The 18,621-nt window shown below is 32.5% G+C and overlaps 1 protein-coding gene across 5 annotated transcripts in view; it reads right to left on the reverse strand.

Annotated features, from left to right (window-relative positions):
- Window positions 1–18,621, reverse strand: part of EXOC5 (exocyst complex component 5) — a 72,656-nt gene that overhangs the window by 15,578 nt on the left and 38,457 nt on the right. For all 5 annotated transcript variants that reach the window (XM_081291522.1, XM_081291519.1, XM_081291520.1 and 2 more), the window contains 6 exons: window positions 18,130–18,239; window positions 15,668–15,712; window positions 15,436–15,576; window positions 14,412–14,494; window positions 13,247–13,456; window positions 9,788–9,935 (listed from right to left, as the gene is read on the reverse strand). In XM_081291522.1, the coding sequence (XP_081147648.1) occupies window positions 9,788–9,935; window positions 13,247–13,456; window positions 14,412–14,494; window positions 15,436–15,576; window positions 15,668–15,712; window positions 18,130–18,239 (737 nt within the window). The remainder of the gene's footprint in view (window positions 1–9,787; window positions 9,936–13,246; window positions 13,457–14,411; window positions 14,495–15,435; window positions 15,577–15,667; window positions 15,713–18,129; window positions 18,240–18,621) is intronic.

An 18,621-nucleotide genomic window follows, 5' to 3' on the forward strand; every position in this document is an offset into this window, starting at 1 on the left:
ACCTTTAAAAACTAGAAAAGTACTCTTAACTTCTTTTAACTGCTTTCTCAAATTATTTATAAATTCATTTCTACCTTTGTCAAGCTGTTTCATGTGACCTCTCAGGGTAATGCTTATTGCAAGCTAAGCAGCCCTTCTCTGAAATGCTTGGACTAGAACTATTTGGGATTTGGGAATTTTTTGGATTTTAGGGGAAAAAAGTGAGAGAGAGTGAGTGAGTGTGTGTGTGTATAAGAGAGACACACACAGACAGGCACATACATACATGAGAGAAAGACACAGATACACACATCTTGGGAATAGAACTAGAAGTTTAAACGTGAATAGTTTTAGTATGCCTGCATTTTAAAAAAATTTCTTATTTGTTCTTTATATATATGTGTGTGTGTGTGTGTGTATGTGTGTGTATGTTGTCATATATATGACAACAGACTGTGTTTTGACATATTATACATATATGGAGTGTAACTTATTCTAATTAGGAACCCATTCTTATGGTTGTACATGATGTGAAATTATACTGGTTGCATATTCATTTATGAACATAGTCAAGTTATATCCTATTCATTCTACTGTCTTTCCTATTTCCATCCTCCCTCCCTTCCCTTCATTCCCCTTTATCTAATCTAATAAACTTCTATTCTTCTCCCCACACCCCTTATTGTGTGTTAGCATCCACTTATCAGAGAGAAAATTCAGCCTTTAGTTTTGGGGATTGGCTTATTTCACTTAGCATGACAATCTCCAGATCCATCCATTTACCAACAAAAGTCATGAAGTCATTTTTTTAAAATATTTTTTAGTTGTAGATGGACACAATACCTTTATTTTTTTAATATGGTGCTGAGAATTGAACCAAGTGCCTCACATGTGCCAGGCAAGAACTCTACCACTGAGCTACAACCCCAGCCCATGAAGTCATTCTTTTTCATGAGTGTGTCTTCATTTTGACTGAGACCTACCTGTCCTCTCGAAACAAGTATGGAATTTTTCACTGTGGTGTCACATTGGTACACAAAAATTGCAGATCTGGAGTCTTTCAGATTTTTGTATTTTTAGATTAGGGATGCTGAACCCTAATATAAGGTCTTCTTAATAATTACCCCAACTTTTACCCCTCATTTGTCTTTCTACCTCCATGCTTAACTTCATACATAACAGTGAAAGACGAAATGCTTTACTCTTAAGAACAGGAAAAATGGAATGTATTTGTTTTCCCCATCTCTATTCAAAATCATACAAGTTGGGCCAGGGAATAAGGCAAAAGAACAAAATAAAAGTATCTATAACAGAAAAGTGTAAAATCGTCCTTATGTGCAGAAACATGATAGTCTATATAAAAATTTTAGTGGAGTCTATTAGAATTACAAAAGTAAGTTTAGTTAGGTTGCAGGGTGTAAGATGAATATATACTAACAACCAAGTTAAACCATAAATTTTAAGAACACCATTTATAGTACATTATGATCAAAATATATTAAATGGAACAGTCCAGAAACAGACCCACAAATAAGTGGTCAACTAATTTTTGACAAAAAGCTCAAAGCAATTCAGTGGAGAAAGAACAGTTTTTTTAATGAATAATGATGAAAAATCTGGATAATTTTAAAACTGAGCTGCAATCTATATTGTATATTTTGTATAAAAGTTAACTATGAACTGATTATTGACCTAAATGTAAAATCTCAAATTAAGAGTACTAAAAGAAAACCTAAGAAGTAATCTGTATGACCTTTAGATAAATATGTATGATATAAAAAATACCACCCATAACATAAAAATTAGATTTTATCAAAGTTAAAAATTTCTATCCTTTGAAATATTGTTGAGAAATTAAATGTACAGGCTACAAACTGAAAAGAAAAAAATCTCCAATCACATAGCTAATAAAGTGTAACGAGAATATAGAACTCCACTCCCCCCCCAAAAAACCCAAATTGTATGAAAGATATGAATGAACACTTCATCTAGGAGTAAATACGGAAGGCAAATATATACATGAAAAGATGTTCTACATTGATCATTTCATTAGGAAAATTAAAACTAAAACCATAAGATATCACTATACACACTATTTGATAGTTTCTTTAAAAATATTATATGATTCTGTCATATCACTATCAAATATTTTTGAGATCTATTCATGCTGATACAGGTAACTCCAGTTGACTCATTTAAATTGTTGTTGTTTTTCTAGGGTATGAACAGTGCCAGTTTTCCAATTTCTCTTTTTCACTGAATTGCTTCTAATTTTTTATAATGCAAACAATACTGTTATATTAGATATATCACTTGCACATATGAGCTTTTCTAAGGAATTCCCAAATTACTCTTCAAAGTAACTATAGAAATTTTTACTCACATTAGCAGTGTGTGACAATTCCTGTTGCCTTACTTTGTCACCAATACTTGGCATCAGACTTATTAATTTATGTCAACTTAATGAAAACGAGATGGCATTTCTCCTAAGTTTCATTTCCCAATTAAAGAGACTGAATATTATATTAATATTTTACATTTCCTTTTCTGTAAATTGCTCATGTATATTCTTTGACTTGATTTCTATTGATTTGTATTCATAAGTGCATAATTTATGACCCTCAAAATAAATTCATACATTATACACATCAATATAAATAAAGTTCACATTGCCTCAATTCTTAATTCTACTTAAGAATCATGTCTGTTTCTTCATCTATAAAAAGGATTATTATGATGATAATTATGATGATTAATTAAAAATACTCTCTCTCTCTCTCTCTCTCTTTTTCTTGAAGTGCTTAGACTAGTTTCTGGACCATGATCTGAAATCCAGGGGTAAGCAGTGCCCCATTGCCCCTAGTCCTAGACCAGTGCCTGTGGATGGAGCCTCTGGACTGCCTTGGAGTCAGGAAGAAACCTGCAAACAGAGTTGTGTTCAGGCACATACCTCAACCTCAAGCAATAGAGGATAGAGACAGACTTCATCTGCTAGAGGGTAGGACAGGGAAATAAGCATAGGACTATGTCTTAGAACTCAGTAGTGGGTCTGCATGGTGAAACTCAACACTAGAAAGAATCCAATGGCCTCTATTTCCAGGCAAAGTCCACAAATAGAAACTCTAAATCTACTCCATTTCCAGGAAGAACTGTAGACTGAGTGGCACAGCCTAATTTTGGACCATAAAACATCCAATCCACTATGGTGGTATTGGACCACAGACCACAGCACCTAGCAGGCCACAGCACTGTGGGACTTCGTCCTGCATATAGGATGCACCTGTCTTAATGAGCTGTGAACTCTGGATGAGATCCAACCTCACAGTAGCCACGATAACTACAAGATTGCCTCCCTGTCCTTGACCTATCCCCAGGCAGCACAACACAGTCACTGTTTGGACCGAAGAAGAGGAAAGTGGGTTAAGTTGTGGCTTCAGGGTTAAAGGACAGACATGGTGAGGCCCTGTGCCCAACCATGGTCCAACAATTTGGTGTACATCTGAGACCACCCTGATATCAAATGGAGACTTTCAGGACCAGCAGGGATGGACTACCTTTTTAAAGTACTCCCCTAGTTCACCCTTAAATAACACACCCATTGTGAATCTGGAACAAACTTGTGCTTCATGTACCCTCTAGTGCTAAAACAATGGTAGTAACCACAATCTCAGTAAAAAATAACATAGAGCCTGCTTAGATAGTCTAGAATGAGGTATACAAACACAGACCAATTACAAAGATTAGACTAAATATCTGAACTTTCAATATAGAGATAGTGCTGTATACATCAAAAACTTTCAAGGAAACTTGACCCCCCACAAACACATACAATGAACAAAATAAGGCACCAGAAACCACCCCAGTGACTATGTATGATCTCTTAGATAAAACTAAAGTAGATATTGTAAGAAAACTCAGCCAACTTCAAGAAAATACAAAGAAACAATTCAGTAATTTATCAGAGAAACTTAATAAATATGTTGAAATATTTAAAAAAAAAGAGCTGGGGTTGTGGCTTAGTGGTAGAGCGCTCGCCTAGCACATCTGAGGCACTGGGTTCAATCCTTGGTACCACATAAAAATAAATAAATAAAATAAAGTCATTGTGTCCATCTACAACTAAAGAAAAATATCTTAAAAAAATAAATATCCTGGAGCTGAAAACCACAATAAATAGAATGAAAATGTGATAGAAGGCATCAATGATAAAATCACTAGCAAATCAATTAAAGCAAAGAGTCAGTGAACTTGAAACAGGCTATTTGAATATAATCAATCAAGAGAGAAAAAGAAGAATGAACAAAGCTTATAGGATAGCATTAAATGAAAACAATATTCATGTTACTGGGGTTCAAGAGGACTCAAGAATGCCAAGAATATGGGGCTGGGGACGTGGCTCAAGTGGTAGCGTGCTCGCCTGGCATGTGTGCGGCCCGGGTTCGATCCTCAGCACCACATACAAACAAAGATGTTGTGTCTGCCGAAACTAAAAAACTAAAATAAATAAATAAATAAATATTTTAAAAATTCTAAAAAAAAAAAAAAAAAGAATGCCGAGAATAGAAAGCCTATTCAAAGAGAACTATCAGAAAATTCCCCAAACTCAGGGAAGTATACAAATGTCCAGGTGTAAGAACATCAAAGGTCAACCATCACATTCAACCCAATCAAGTTACATTATAACCAAGCTTCCAAAGATTAAAAACAAAGGATTCTAAAAGCAGCAAGAAAAACAAAACAACACATATAAGTCTTCCAGTCTGCCTGATATCAGACTTCTCTGCAGAAACCTAACATTTAAGATGGAAATAGGATGAGATATTCACAGTTAAAGGGGAGGGCGGATTGTCAGCCAGGATTACTGCACTCAGCAAAACTGTGCTTTAGCAGTGAAGAGAGAGAAAAACCATTTCTAGACAAAAAGAGTTGAGAGAATTTATTACCATGACATCTCTATTACAAAAAATGCTGAAGGGAATTCTTCAAATTGAAGGAAAGCAATGCCAATAAGTAAGAAGAAAATGCTCTAATGTTTAAAACTCATTAGTAAGAGTAAATACACAAAGAAATTCAGAATGTTCTAATATTGTAAATTGGTGCATAAACCATTTATATCATTAGTATGAAATCTAAAAAACAAAACAAAAATGATAAAAGACACATTAAGGGGCTGGGAATACAGCTCAGTTGGTAGAGTGCTTGCCTTACATTTACAAAGCCCTGGATTCAATCCCCAGCACCAAAAAAAAAACCAAACAAACAAACAAAAAAACATTAATGTTAAAAGATAAGCTGGGTGCAGTGGTACATGCCTGTAATCCCAGCGGCAGGTGAGACTGAGGCAGGAGGACTCCAAGATTAAAGCCACCCTCAGGGACTTAGTGATACCCTGTCTCAAAATAAAAAATAAATAAATAAAATAAAAGGACTTAGGGTTGAGTGTCCCTGGGGTTCAATCCTTGAGACCAAAAGAAAAAAAAATGTAATACAAAATGCAAAATAGGTCAAAAATTCAAAATATAGGAAGTATAGAGTTTTAAAATTACTATTTTTCTTTCTTTTCCTATCCTTACAATCAAAATTAAGTTCTCAGTTCAAAATAGCTTCTAATAATCAAAAGAGATTTTCATAAGCCTCACTGTAACCACAAAAGAAAAACCTGTAATCAGATACACCAAAAATAATATGCAAAGAATGAAAACATTTCACAACAACGGAAGGCTATAAAAGGGGGAGAAAGAAAAAGACTATTGAAAAACTAGAAAACAAGTAATAAAATGGCAGTAATAGGACTTTACCTATTGATGATCATCTTAAATATAAATAGATTAAATTATCCAATTAAAAGAGTGAATGAATTAAAAAATAAGACTTAACTATATAGTGTTTACAAAAAAATTCATTCATTTCTAAGAATGAACATAGTCAATAGTGGAGGGATGGAAAAAGATATCCCATACAAATGGAATCCAAAAGAAAGTAAGGTCATGCTTAGATAAAGTAGACTTTAAATCAAAAGCAATTAAAACAAAGTCATTATATGATGGATTCAATTCAGCAAAAGAAAATAATAATTACAAATATATATGCACCCAATATCAGAGTACCCAGATATATAAAGCAAATAGAAAAGGAGAGCTAGAATCCAATACAATAATAGTATAGACTTTAACACCCCATTTTCAACAAAGAACAGATCATCCAGACAGAAAATTAACACAGTAACAAATAGTAAACTGTACTCTAGACCAATGAACCTAATAGACATTTACAGAACATTCCACGCAAAAGCTACAGAATACATATTCTTTTTAAAAGTACATGGAACATTCTCCATGACAGATCATATGGTAGGCCAAAGAACAAGTCTCAACAAATTTTGAAAAACTAAAAAACACATTTAGTATTTTTTTTATAACTACAGTGTAATAAAACTAGAAAATAACAACAAGAAAGACTTTGGTAACTACTCAAATACATGAATATTAAATAAATGACTTCTGAATCACCAATTGATCCATAAAGAAATATAGAAAAAAAATTTAAAAAACGTCTTGAGACAAATGACAATGGAAATGCCATTATTTATGGAACAGCAAAAGCAAAACAGGGAAGTGTATAACAGTCAATGCCAATGTCAAAAAAGTAGGAAAATCTCAAAACAATTTATTCTTGAGTCTCAAGGAAATAGAAAAACAGAACAAACCATACTCAAAATTAGTAGAAGATTTAGAAGGATGAGCAAAAATAAATAAAGTGCACACACACAAAAAAATCAATAAAGAATCAGCAAAATGCTGAGTTAAAAAAAAAAACCTTAGCTACACTAAAAAAATGTCTGTATATAAATAAATCAGAGATAAAAATGGAGACACTGTAACTGACATCACAGACATACAAAGGATCTTAGAGATTATCACAAACAACTGTATACTAAGAGTTGATATTTTGTAAGAAATAGGTAAATTCCTGAACACGTACATCTCACAAAGATAGAATCATGAAGAAATAGAAAAATCTTAACAGATCAATAATAATGAGATTAAATCAGTAATAAAATGCCTCCCACAAAAGGAAAGTCCAGAGCCAGATGGTTTCAATTCTGAATTCTACCAAATATGTAAAAAAATGAATATGAACATTGCCCAAATAATTCCAAACCCTAGAATTCTTCCAAACACATTATTTGAGGCCAGCATTATTCTGATACCAAGGCCAAACAAGGGCTACAACAACAACAAAAAGAAAGCTATAGGCCAATATCCCTGTTGAACACAGATGCAAAATCCTCAACAAAGTACTAGCCATCTGAATCCAACAGCATATCCAACAGATTATCCATCTAACCAAGGGAATTCATCTAAGAGATGCTTTGACGCACATAAATCAGTAAATGTGACACAACACGTCAAGTGAATGAAGGATAAAAACTATATGATCATCTCAGTAGATGCAGAAAAAGCATTTGATAAAATCCAATCTCTCTTCAAGATTAAAAACTCTGAACAAATTAGACAAGGTCAGAATATAATTCAACATCATAAAAGCCATATGTAAGAAGTCCACAGTTAATTTCATAATGAACAGGGAAAAGTTGAAAACTTTCTAAGATCTGGAACAAAGCATGGATTCAGACTTTCACCACTTTTATTCAACATAGTAGTTAAGTTTGAAAAATTGAAAAATACAAATCCTCAGTTCGCCAACAACATGGTCTTAAACTTAGTAAACCCAAAGAATCCACCAAAATATTATTAGAACAAATAAGCAAATTCAGCAGTCAGAAGATTTAAAAAAAAAAAAAGAAAGAAAGAAAAAGATCAATAGCATTTCTATATGACCAACAGTAAATTCCCCAAAAAGAAAACAACAAAGCAATCCCACTTACAATAGCTACAAAATAATAAATATCTAGGAATAAATGTAACCAAAAAGATGAAGGATATCTTTAATGAAAACTATAAAACACTGATGAAAGAAACTAAAGAGGACATACAAAAATGGAAAGATAGCCCATGTTCATAGACTGGAAGAATCAATATTGTTAAAACGTCCATAGTACCCAACTAAACTACAGATTCAATATGATCCCCATCAGACTACCCATGACATTCTTCACAGCGCTAGAAAAAAACAATGTTAAAATTCTTATGGAACCACTAAAACTCCAAAGGACAAAAGCAAGCTTGAATAAAACGAAAAATTAGGACACTTAACAGTACCTGATTTCAAAATATACTACCAAGTTTTATCAAAACAGCATGGTGTTGGCATAAGAGCAGACACAAAGACCAATGGAACCTAGAAGTAAACCCATACATAGCCAACTATCTTTGACAACGGTATTATGAGCACATGTTGGGGAAAGGACAAATCATTCAATAAATGGTGTTGGAAAAAATGGTTACTCACATTTAAAAAAGAACATACACAAATCAACTCAAAATTAATTAAAGACTTAAGTGTAAGCCTGACACTATAACAATTCTAACAGAAAATACAGGGGAAATACTTCATGACATTTGAGTGGGCAAAGATTTTTTTGGATTAAACCCTGAAAGCATTAGGATTAAAAAAAGGGACAAAACAGGATTAATCAAACTAAACAGTTTCTACACAGCAAAAGAAATAATCAAGAGTGAAGAGACAACCTACAGGAGAAAATATTTGCAAATTATATATCTGATAAGAGGTTAATGTCTAGAACATATAAGGATCCAAAACAACAAAATAGCAAAAATAAATAAATAAAATTAAAAATGGACAATAGGCCAAACAGACTTAATAAATGGCTAACAGATATATGAAAAAATGCTGACCATCACTAATTATCAGAGAAATGCAAATAAAAACCACAATGAGATCACCTTTCTCAAATTAGAATAGTTATTGTAAAAAAAATTATAAGTGTTGTCAATAATGTGGAGAAAAAGGAACCCACCATGCACATTATTAGTGGTAACAGAAATCAGTATAGCCATTATGGAAAACAGTAGGGAGATTCCTCAAAAAATTAAAATTAGAATTGCCATATGATCCATTACCAAGTATACATACAAAGGAAATGAAATCAGCACATTGAAGAGACATCTGCACTCCCATATTTCTTGCAGCATTATCCATAATGGCCAAGAAATGAAATCAATCTAAGTGTACATCAACTGATGAACAGATAAAGAAAAGGTAGTATATATAAACAGGGAAATAATATTCAGCCATAAAAGGATGAAATCCTGTCATTTGCAACCATGGGATAGAACTGAAAGACATTATGTAAAATGAAATAAGCCAGGAATGATCTCACTCTAAAAAGGAGATCTCAAAGAAATTAAGAGTAGAACAGTGGTTACCACAAGCTGAGGGGTTGGTGAGGAGAAAGGCACGGGAAAAGGTTGGTCAACAGATACTACGTTATAGTTAGATAAAAGATAACCCATTTCTGGTATTCTGTTGCATCCATTGCAATTATTAGGGTGACTACAGGTAATAAAAATAATCTTTCTACTCCAAAAAAACTAGAAGAATGGCTTTTGAATGTTTTCATTACCAAAAAAAAAAAAAAAGAAATGTTTGAGGGGATATATATGCTTACCCTGATTTGAACATTCCTCAAAGTAGACAGGTATCAAAATATCACATGGTACCCCATAAGTATGTACAATTTTTACATGTCAATTAAAAAATTTTAAAAAGCAAAGAAAAAATAGTTGCTTCTAATCAGAGAATAGATTTTATCTTTGTATCAACAAGGTAAAACTTAAAATAGATATACCAATCATGAGTAAAATAAATTTACAATCAATCTTACCCTATGACATCTTTCAAAGGCTTGTTTGGTTTCTTGTAAAAGATTAACCACCACTTCTTGGGATAGGAAAGTTTCCCCATGAGTATCAATACTTGGCCCCAGTGGTAAGTTGGTACGTTGTCTAATTCTTTCTTTCAAATCTTGAATACTAGTATGGACAAATGAAAAAAGAACATGTGGATTTTAACTTCAAGTATTCTCAAACTTAGTATACATCATCAACAACAACAAAATCAATAACCGAAAAATCTAAATTCTAATTCCAAAAACTAGTTCTGTGAAAAACTTCATCTGAAAATGAAACTTGAAATTAGGATCTCTAAAATCCTATTCAGCTTTACAATTCTAAATCAACCAGGAAGCAAGCTATTCCAAATAAGTAAACGTAAAAGATAAATAGTCCTGTTTAAAAATAAAACTTCCAAAATTTTAATGACTTTTAATATATTCAACCATTTAAAGATTTGACACATTTCTTCACTACATTAAACAGATCCGTTAAACATAATTTAGCGGGGGCTGGGGATGTGGCTCAAGCGGTAGCGCGCTCGCCTGGCATGCGTGCGGCCCGGGTTCGATCCTCAGCACCACATACCAACAAAGATGTTGTGTCCGCCGAGAACTAAAAAATAAATATTAAAAAAAAATTCTCTCTCTCTCTCTCTCTCTCTCTCCTCTCTCACTCTCTCTTAAAAAAAAAAAAAGTTTATAAAAAAAAAAAAACAAAAAAACATAATTTAGCTTCTCTTAGTGATCAAGGATTACCTGGAACATTTATTATATGGGGTATATCTTTTTTTTTCATCCTAGACTATATATAGCTCCTGTGAACTTATTTTTTTAAAAAATGTCTTATGACTGTTCATCAGTTGTTCTCTACTGCCTTTCAGATTATGCCTCTTCTTCCTAGTTATACTTCTCTCTGGTCATTATTTAATACACAAACTGAGAAACATGAAAATGATATAGGTATATAGAGTGTGGACTCTCAACTCTGATTGTATGGCAACCCAGAAGTCATTCTGCCTCCTTCTAGAATCAACTAGGTTCGAGGTAGTTAAGGTATGGACAACTGAGATGCCACCTACTCAAGTCATTTTCTTCTAGTATGCGAAGAGCTGCAGGCTCTAAAATATTAATTTAGTAGTTTTATACTCAAGTGATCCCCCAAACTTATCAATTCAGGACCAACTAAATTGTAAACTGTTTTTTGTTCTCCACCTGCAACAATAACAATAACAAAAATGATGTGATTCTTAGTCAATGACCTAAAACAATTTACTCTGGGAAAAAGAGAAAAAAAGAAAAGTCAGGTATAGTGGCACCTACTGTAATCTCAGTGTTTTGGAAGGCTGAGGCAAGACTATATCAAATTTTAGGTCAGCCCAGGGAACTAAGCAAGACACTGTCTCAAAATAAAAAAGGCTGGAGATGTAGCTCAGTGGTAGAAGCACCCAATCCTCACCACTGGGGGAAAAAATGAAACCAGAACTCTTGATATCACTGATATTGTTTTATATTAAAATATTTTCAAATGTTATTTTATTGGTTCTTCTTAGTTATACATGACAATAGAAGCCATTCTGATAAAATTATACAAGCATAGGATATACCTTATTCTACTTATGACCTCATCTTGTGGGTAGGCACAATGGTGATGCTCACGGTATTTGCATATATGTTCATAGAATTATTTTAGATTTACTGTCTTTCCTATTCCTACCACCCACTTCCTTTTGTTCCCCTTTGTTTAATCTACAGAACTTCTCTTCTTCCACTCCCCCCTTTACTGTGGTTTAGCGTCTACATATCAGCAAAAACATTTGACCTTTGGTTTTTTGGGACTGGCTTATTTCTCTTAGCATGATAGTCTTCAGATCCACCCATTTACTAGCAAATGTCATAAAATCATTCTTTTTAATGGCCAAATTATGTTCCATTTTGTATATATACAATTTCTTTCTAATCTGTTGATGGGTATCTAAGTTAATTCCATAGCTTAACCAATATGTGAAAGTATTGGGCCTACCTTTTCTTCTAGTAGATGCAGGGTTTCTGGTCTAATTCCTAGGTCTTTGATACACATTTTTTTTTAATTGTCAAGTGTCTGTTTTACATATTTTAATCACGTTAGGTTTTTTTTTCCCCCCAAAACATGGTTCAAGAACAGGATTTGGTCAGTAGTACAAACAATGTGGGTTAAAAGTATTCTTTGGAGAAAATATTTGTGACAGTCAATATTTGTTAAGTTTGCCCAAATGTAATAATGTTCTTAAATATCTTCAGTTTTAGGAGATGAAAGACCTTTACAGTGAAAGTATAGAATACTGAAGTAAGAAATTAGAGAAGACCTCCCATGTTCATGGAGAGGCAGAATTAATATTGTTAAATATGGCCATACTACCAAAAGCAATATACAGATTCAATGCAATCCCCATCAAAATACCAATGACATTCTTCACAGAACTAGAAAAACCAGTCCTAAAATTCATTTGGAAGAATAAAACACTCAGAGAAGCCCAAACAATTTTAAGCTAAAAGAGCAATACTAGTGGCATCAAGATACCTGACTTCAAATTATACTACAGGCCTATAATAACAAAAACTGCAATGGTGTTGGCATAAAAACAGACACATAGATCAATGGTACAGAATAGAAGTCACAAAGACAAACCCACATATCCACAGTCATCTGATCCTTGACAAAGGTACTAAAAACATATATTGGAAAAAAGACAGACCTTTTAAAAAAAAAAAAATATATATATATATATATATATATTTTAGTTGTATATGGACACAATGCCTTTACTTGACTTATCTTTATGTGGTGCTGAGGATGGAACCTGGTGCGTCATACATGCTAAGCAAGCACTCTACCACTGAGCTACAACTCCAGCCCCAAAAGACAGCCTTTTTAATAAATGGTGCTGGGAAAACTTGTTATCCATATGTAGAAGAATAAAGCTAGACCCTTATCATTCACCCTGCACAAAAACCAACTCAAAATGGATCAAAGATCTATGAATTAGACCAGAAACCATGCAACTCTTAGAAGAAAACGTAGGTTAATGCCCTAGTTATAGGCACAGGCAATGACTTTTTCAATAAGACGCATAAACCTCAGGATATAATGCCAAGAGTTAATAAATGGAATAGCATCAAATGTAAAAAGCTTCTTCACAGCAAAGTAAACAATTAGGAATGTGAAGAGAAAACCTATAGAATGGGAGAAAATCTTTGCTAGCCTCTCTTCTGACACAGGATTAATATCTAGAATGCATAAAAAACTCAAAAAGCCAAATAATCCAAACTCTAAACAACCTAAATGTCTACTCAACATGTATCATATATCCATATAATGCAATATTATTTAGCAATAAAAAGAAATGCTTATTGGCATCTGAAATGAAAAAAAAGTCTTCAGTTTCAATATAATATTTAACTTTAAAAACTCACCCTCCTGTACCAATGGATCTCTTTTGATGGTTTTTTGAATCATAATAGCGCTGTAGGATCATAGCACTTCTGCTTTTCAAATATCCAGTCTCCACCTCAATATAATTCTCCAAATAGGAAATGAAAATGGATTTGATAAGCTTAGACAAGAAAGTCTGTTTATCAGTACCTAAGTTAAACTCCATCAACTTGCTGGAAAGATTGGTGGTTCTTTTCAATGGAAAAGGGGGAGAAAAAGATTAATGTATATTTTAGGTATAACAACAATGTTAAGGAATAAATATTTTACAATGTGATTTTTTAAAAACTTATATTAAACCACCGTTTCTTAAACCTTGGAAGAGTACTTAGAATGCAGAGTTAGGTAAAATGGAATATTGCAAAGTAACATTATGGTTTTCAGAACTGTCAGAAACTCTAGAAAAAACTATGAGACAAATAACCAGTCCAGAAATGGCAATGGTGACAGAATGGATTCAGGAATGCTTTAATGCCATTCATCACAAGGTACCCAAAACAAAATACTGGGACGTCTACTCTCTCTGTTTACCCTGTTTTGTTTATGTCCATTTAACTTTCCTCTCATTTTTCATTTCCTATTGTTGAAGATAGTATTTTTGAGATGAAATTTGTTGTTATGGTAACTTTTAAAAACCTCCTTAAATAAAGAGACTAAAGGATGGCAACAGAGTTGGGAAAAGTCAAGGAAAATAAAGCTTCTGAAATAATGTCTTTAAGAGCAATACTACCATCACAAAAGCACAAGACAAACTCTCACATCAGACTTAAGGCTGAAATTATCATTTGTTAAGAATATGTCACTTCCTATTGTAAAGTTTAACTGAGATAAATGTAATTATACTCATTCTTAGAGAAAAAAGTTAAGAAGTGAAATTGTTTACAATTAAAATCAGAAGCGAAATCCTTTAGGATTAGTTTAAAAACAGAAGGTTTTATGGTTCTTAGTACATCAGGATAAAGCAGAACATCTAATTCCTCAAAATAATAAGAATGCTGCTCTTGCACAAATCTAGTCCACACAGCCAAGTATTTAATACTGTATACTGCTATCTGGTAGGCTATTACTAAAAAAATACTGAATATTTCCCCTTTTTCCATTAAAAAAATAAAGTTGAATATTATTTTTTAATAATTAAAAATGTACCTTGTATACAGATCATAGAGACTTTTGAGATATTGCTCTGCATCTGATTTTCTACATTCTTCTAACTGATCTTTCACAAAACTCTAAAAAAGAAAGTTAATATTCTGTTAAACAAACATTAAATCATAAATTCTCAAAATATTTTTCCTCTAAAGTTAGTTTTAAGTTCTGACTTAAGTCTAATCAACAAGGCAGTGCATAGAAATAGACCAAATCATAAAAAAAATTTAAAACAGGTTTCTAAATTTTACTGTTTCATATATTTGCCTATAAACAATCTATATAAATCTTGGGAATAAGTATTAAGAATTTAGAATACCTTTTCTTTTGAAACACCATTAGAGTCAATTCTTTAGAACAGCTTCTCAAACTGGTCTAACAAACAATAATGTCCTTTGAGAAATTAATAAGCATTTGTCTAAAATCAGGTTCTTTGGTCAGTAAATGTGGGAAATGCTGCACTTTATACTCTTACTTCTAGAGAACCACAACACATATTAGCAACTTTAAAGGCTACAAAGGTGTATTTAAAAAACAAACACTACTGAACAATGCTTAATGCAGAGGTAAACATAGTTTAGAAAATATCTGAAAGTATAATGTTATGAAGAGTAAGATTATAAATTAAGTTTCCGTTTTTCCTTTTTATGATATTACCACAAGTATTTAATACTGTATACTGCTATACAGTATTAAATTCTTGTTATTATTAGTTGTGGTGAACACCAAAACCCAAATCAAAACAAAACATTAAGCTACCTTAATGCATTATATTACTACTACTATTGCTGTAACAAATTTGAAGAACATGCTGTGATAATACTAAGTGATCAACATCTTTTCCTTCATGAATAACAAACCATTTTTTAAAAAGCATAATACTGACATTCCTTTCCCCTTAAGTAGATTACTATTTCTAAGGTCATCATATAAGTAAACTAAATTAAAAATGAAATTTCTAAAATATAAAAAAAAATCACATATTTTCTTAAGAATTATTTTATTTGTTACTATTTAAAATTACCTGTAGTTTGATTTCAAATACATTTTGAATAAGTTTAGCCAGTACTGTTTCTGGATTACTAAAAATATCTCCAACTTGCTTGTTTACTCGTTGACAAAGTATCGCTGCATCTTCAAATATATCATTTCTCAAGTAGGCACCCTAAATAGAAGCATTTAACATAATATTTTTAATGGTTTGAAAATACAAATCAGCATAAAATAAAATTCAATAAAGTATATTGTTATGTTACCTCCTGGCACTGCTTTATATAAACATCAACACAATGGGAATAGCCCTACAAAGAAGAAATACATTGTTAACATTGTTTGGGTTCCATTACAATAATTTCAATAAAAGAAGTGTTATAGGAATAAAATTATGTTTTATGTCCTAGCAAATGGCTAACAGTTGTTAGAATTCAATCAAAGTAACTGTAAATTGGTGTGTTTCAATCAAAGTAACTTAATATGGGTATGCTTCCCCCCTTACTATGATGAAGCTGAACAGCTATTATATAACTTTTTTGGACTTTAGATGAAAGAAGAAAGCTGAGGTAAGCTAAGTTCTTTTCAATGATCACACACACATACACACATTTTGGCAGTACTAGGGATTGAAACCAAGGCCTCACACATGCTAGGCAAGCACTCTACCACTGAGCCACATTCCCAGCCTGGTAATTTTTGCCTTATGACCATCTAGCCATCTCTTTCAACTCCAATACACATGCATGCACACGTATGCACACACATGACGTGCACACACACACAGACTCAAGTACTTGAAAGAAAGTATGTGTGTGTATACATATATGTGTATACTCTTCTATCTTAGTACATTAGAATAAAGCATAATATCCAGTTCCCCAAGTTAAAGTACTAAGAATGCTGCTTGCATAATTCTATACAAAATCTAATATTAAAAGATATCTTCTTTCCTGTCTTGGATTCAAATCTTTTCCTTTCCCTTGCAAGCGTCAGATATGGCCATAAGCCATCGGTCTGGAAATCAAAGTAACTTAATATGGGTATGCTTCCATATTAAATAAAAGTGTATTTTTAAAACTTAACCTACTACAATAAAATGTGTTTAAAACCAATCAACACAATGAGATTTTTGCCTATTAATAAATTACACATTAAAACAAGTAAGGTAATAAATCATATGGTAGAAAAAGTAAGGTAATCAATATAAAGTATTCTACTGTCTTAAAAGCCATTCTCAAGTCAGGCACAGTAATGCATGCCTATAATCCCAGTGACTTGGGAGGCTGAAGTAGGAAGATTGCAAATTCAAAGCCAGATTCAGCAATTTAGCAAGAATTTGTCTCAAAATAAAAAGAACTGAGATGTACCTCAGTGGTAAAGTGCCCTTGAGTTTACTCTCCACAAGACCCTTCCCCACTAAAGAACAACAACAACAAAAAAGCCACTCTCAGTACTCATTTAGATATTACAAAAATGAAAAGCCCAACAGATAGGTTATATTTTTAACATCTGATGCAATGAAGAAACAAAATGAAGGAAGAACTATTGTTTAAGCACCTTTTTGCAGAGATACAGTCCCATGCTCTCTCTCCAATTCAAATTCCAGAAAGACAACTACATAAAACATTTCTTTATATTAACACTAAAACCTCAGTAGGTGGATTTCTTTTTCTATGTAATATGTCATCTACTCTTTGTTTCCTACATTCCATTACATATTCACGGTCATGTTTTCTTGCATTTGAATTAATTTCTTAACATGTTTGATTGAAAAGGACTTATTAAAAAACAAGAAGGTAAACTATAAGATATTGGCATCTATACACAATGGAGTATTATGCAGCACTAAAAAATGACAAAATCATAGAATCTGCAGGGAAATGGATGGCATTAGAACAGTTTATGCTAAGTGAAGCTAGCCAATCCTTAAAAAACAAATGCCAAATGTCTTCTTTGATATAAAGAGAGCAACTAAGAACAGAACAGGGAGGAAGAGCATGAGGAAAAGATTAACACTAAACACAGACGAGTGGGGGAAGAGAAAGGGAGAGAGAAGGGAAAGCATATGGAAATGGTAGGAGACCCTCAATGTTACACAAAATTACATATAAGAGGTTGTGAGGGGAAGGGGGGGGGGAACAAGGGAGAGAATTGAACAACAGCAGATGAGGTAGAGAGGGAAGATGGGAGGGGAGGGGAGGGGGGATAGTAGGGGATAGGAAAGGTAGCAGAATACAACAGTCACTAATATGCCATTATGTAAAAAGGTGAATGTGTAACCGATGTGATACCACAATTTGTATTTGGGGTAAAAATGGGAGTTCATAACCTAATTGAGTCAAATATACAAAAGATGATATATCATGAGCTTTGTAATGTTTTGAACAACCAATAAAAAACAAAACAAAACAAAACAAAAAAATAAAAATAAAAAATAAAAAACAAGAAGGTAAACTATAAGATATTCTTTATCAAACTATATGAAAACTTGATGTATTAATATTACTAAATATAAAATCCTTATTGAAATATTAAATTATAATGTTTAACATTTTTATAGAGAAATATATAAAACATACAAATTAATGAAAATTATTACATTTTTTGTATTTTGATGTAATTTAGTTATACAACTAACAGGGGAACATCAGAAATAATAACAATGATTTTGTAAACTCTTCAAAACCTTTAAGACTGATCTACATTTTAAATTTTTAATATTTACCTTAAAATGAAGTAAAACTGCTGCTACTTCCCTCATCCTGGAGATTTCACCTCTTCTTTGAGCACTGGTAAACTCCTGAATTAGTTGGCATTCTAAATCATGATATTTACCTAAAAATAAAAATAAAGTCATCCGGCTATCCTGAGGCTCTCAAAGTATCAAAATTATGTCAAGCATCTAAATTATTTACAAATATAATGTGTATGGATCTGCCTTCTTTTTGGAAGAATTACAAAAACAACATGACATTTGAAAATATAGGTAGGTCTCTGAACTTTCAATGAACTGGCATAACAAACAGGCAGCCAGGTTATTATAAAATGGAACCTGAAAATAAACTAATTTTTTTCCAGAAACCTAGAATGACCTAGTCTAAACTATTGGCAAAAATCAAACTATTAAGGTAAGGAGATGAACAGTTATTGCAATACTCATCGTATCAGTGTTAAAAAGAAAAAAAGAGCTATATTCACATATATCTCCCAAATATAC

This window comes from Spermophilus citellus (genome assembly GCF_964194105.1).
Source record: "Spermophilus citellus genome assembly, chromosome: 4".
Lineage (NCBI taxonomy): Eukaryota > Metazoa > Chordata > Mammalia > Rodentia > Sciuridae > Spermophilus > Spermophilus citellus.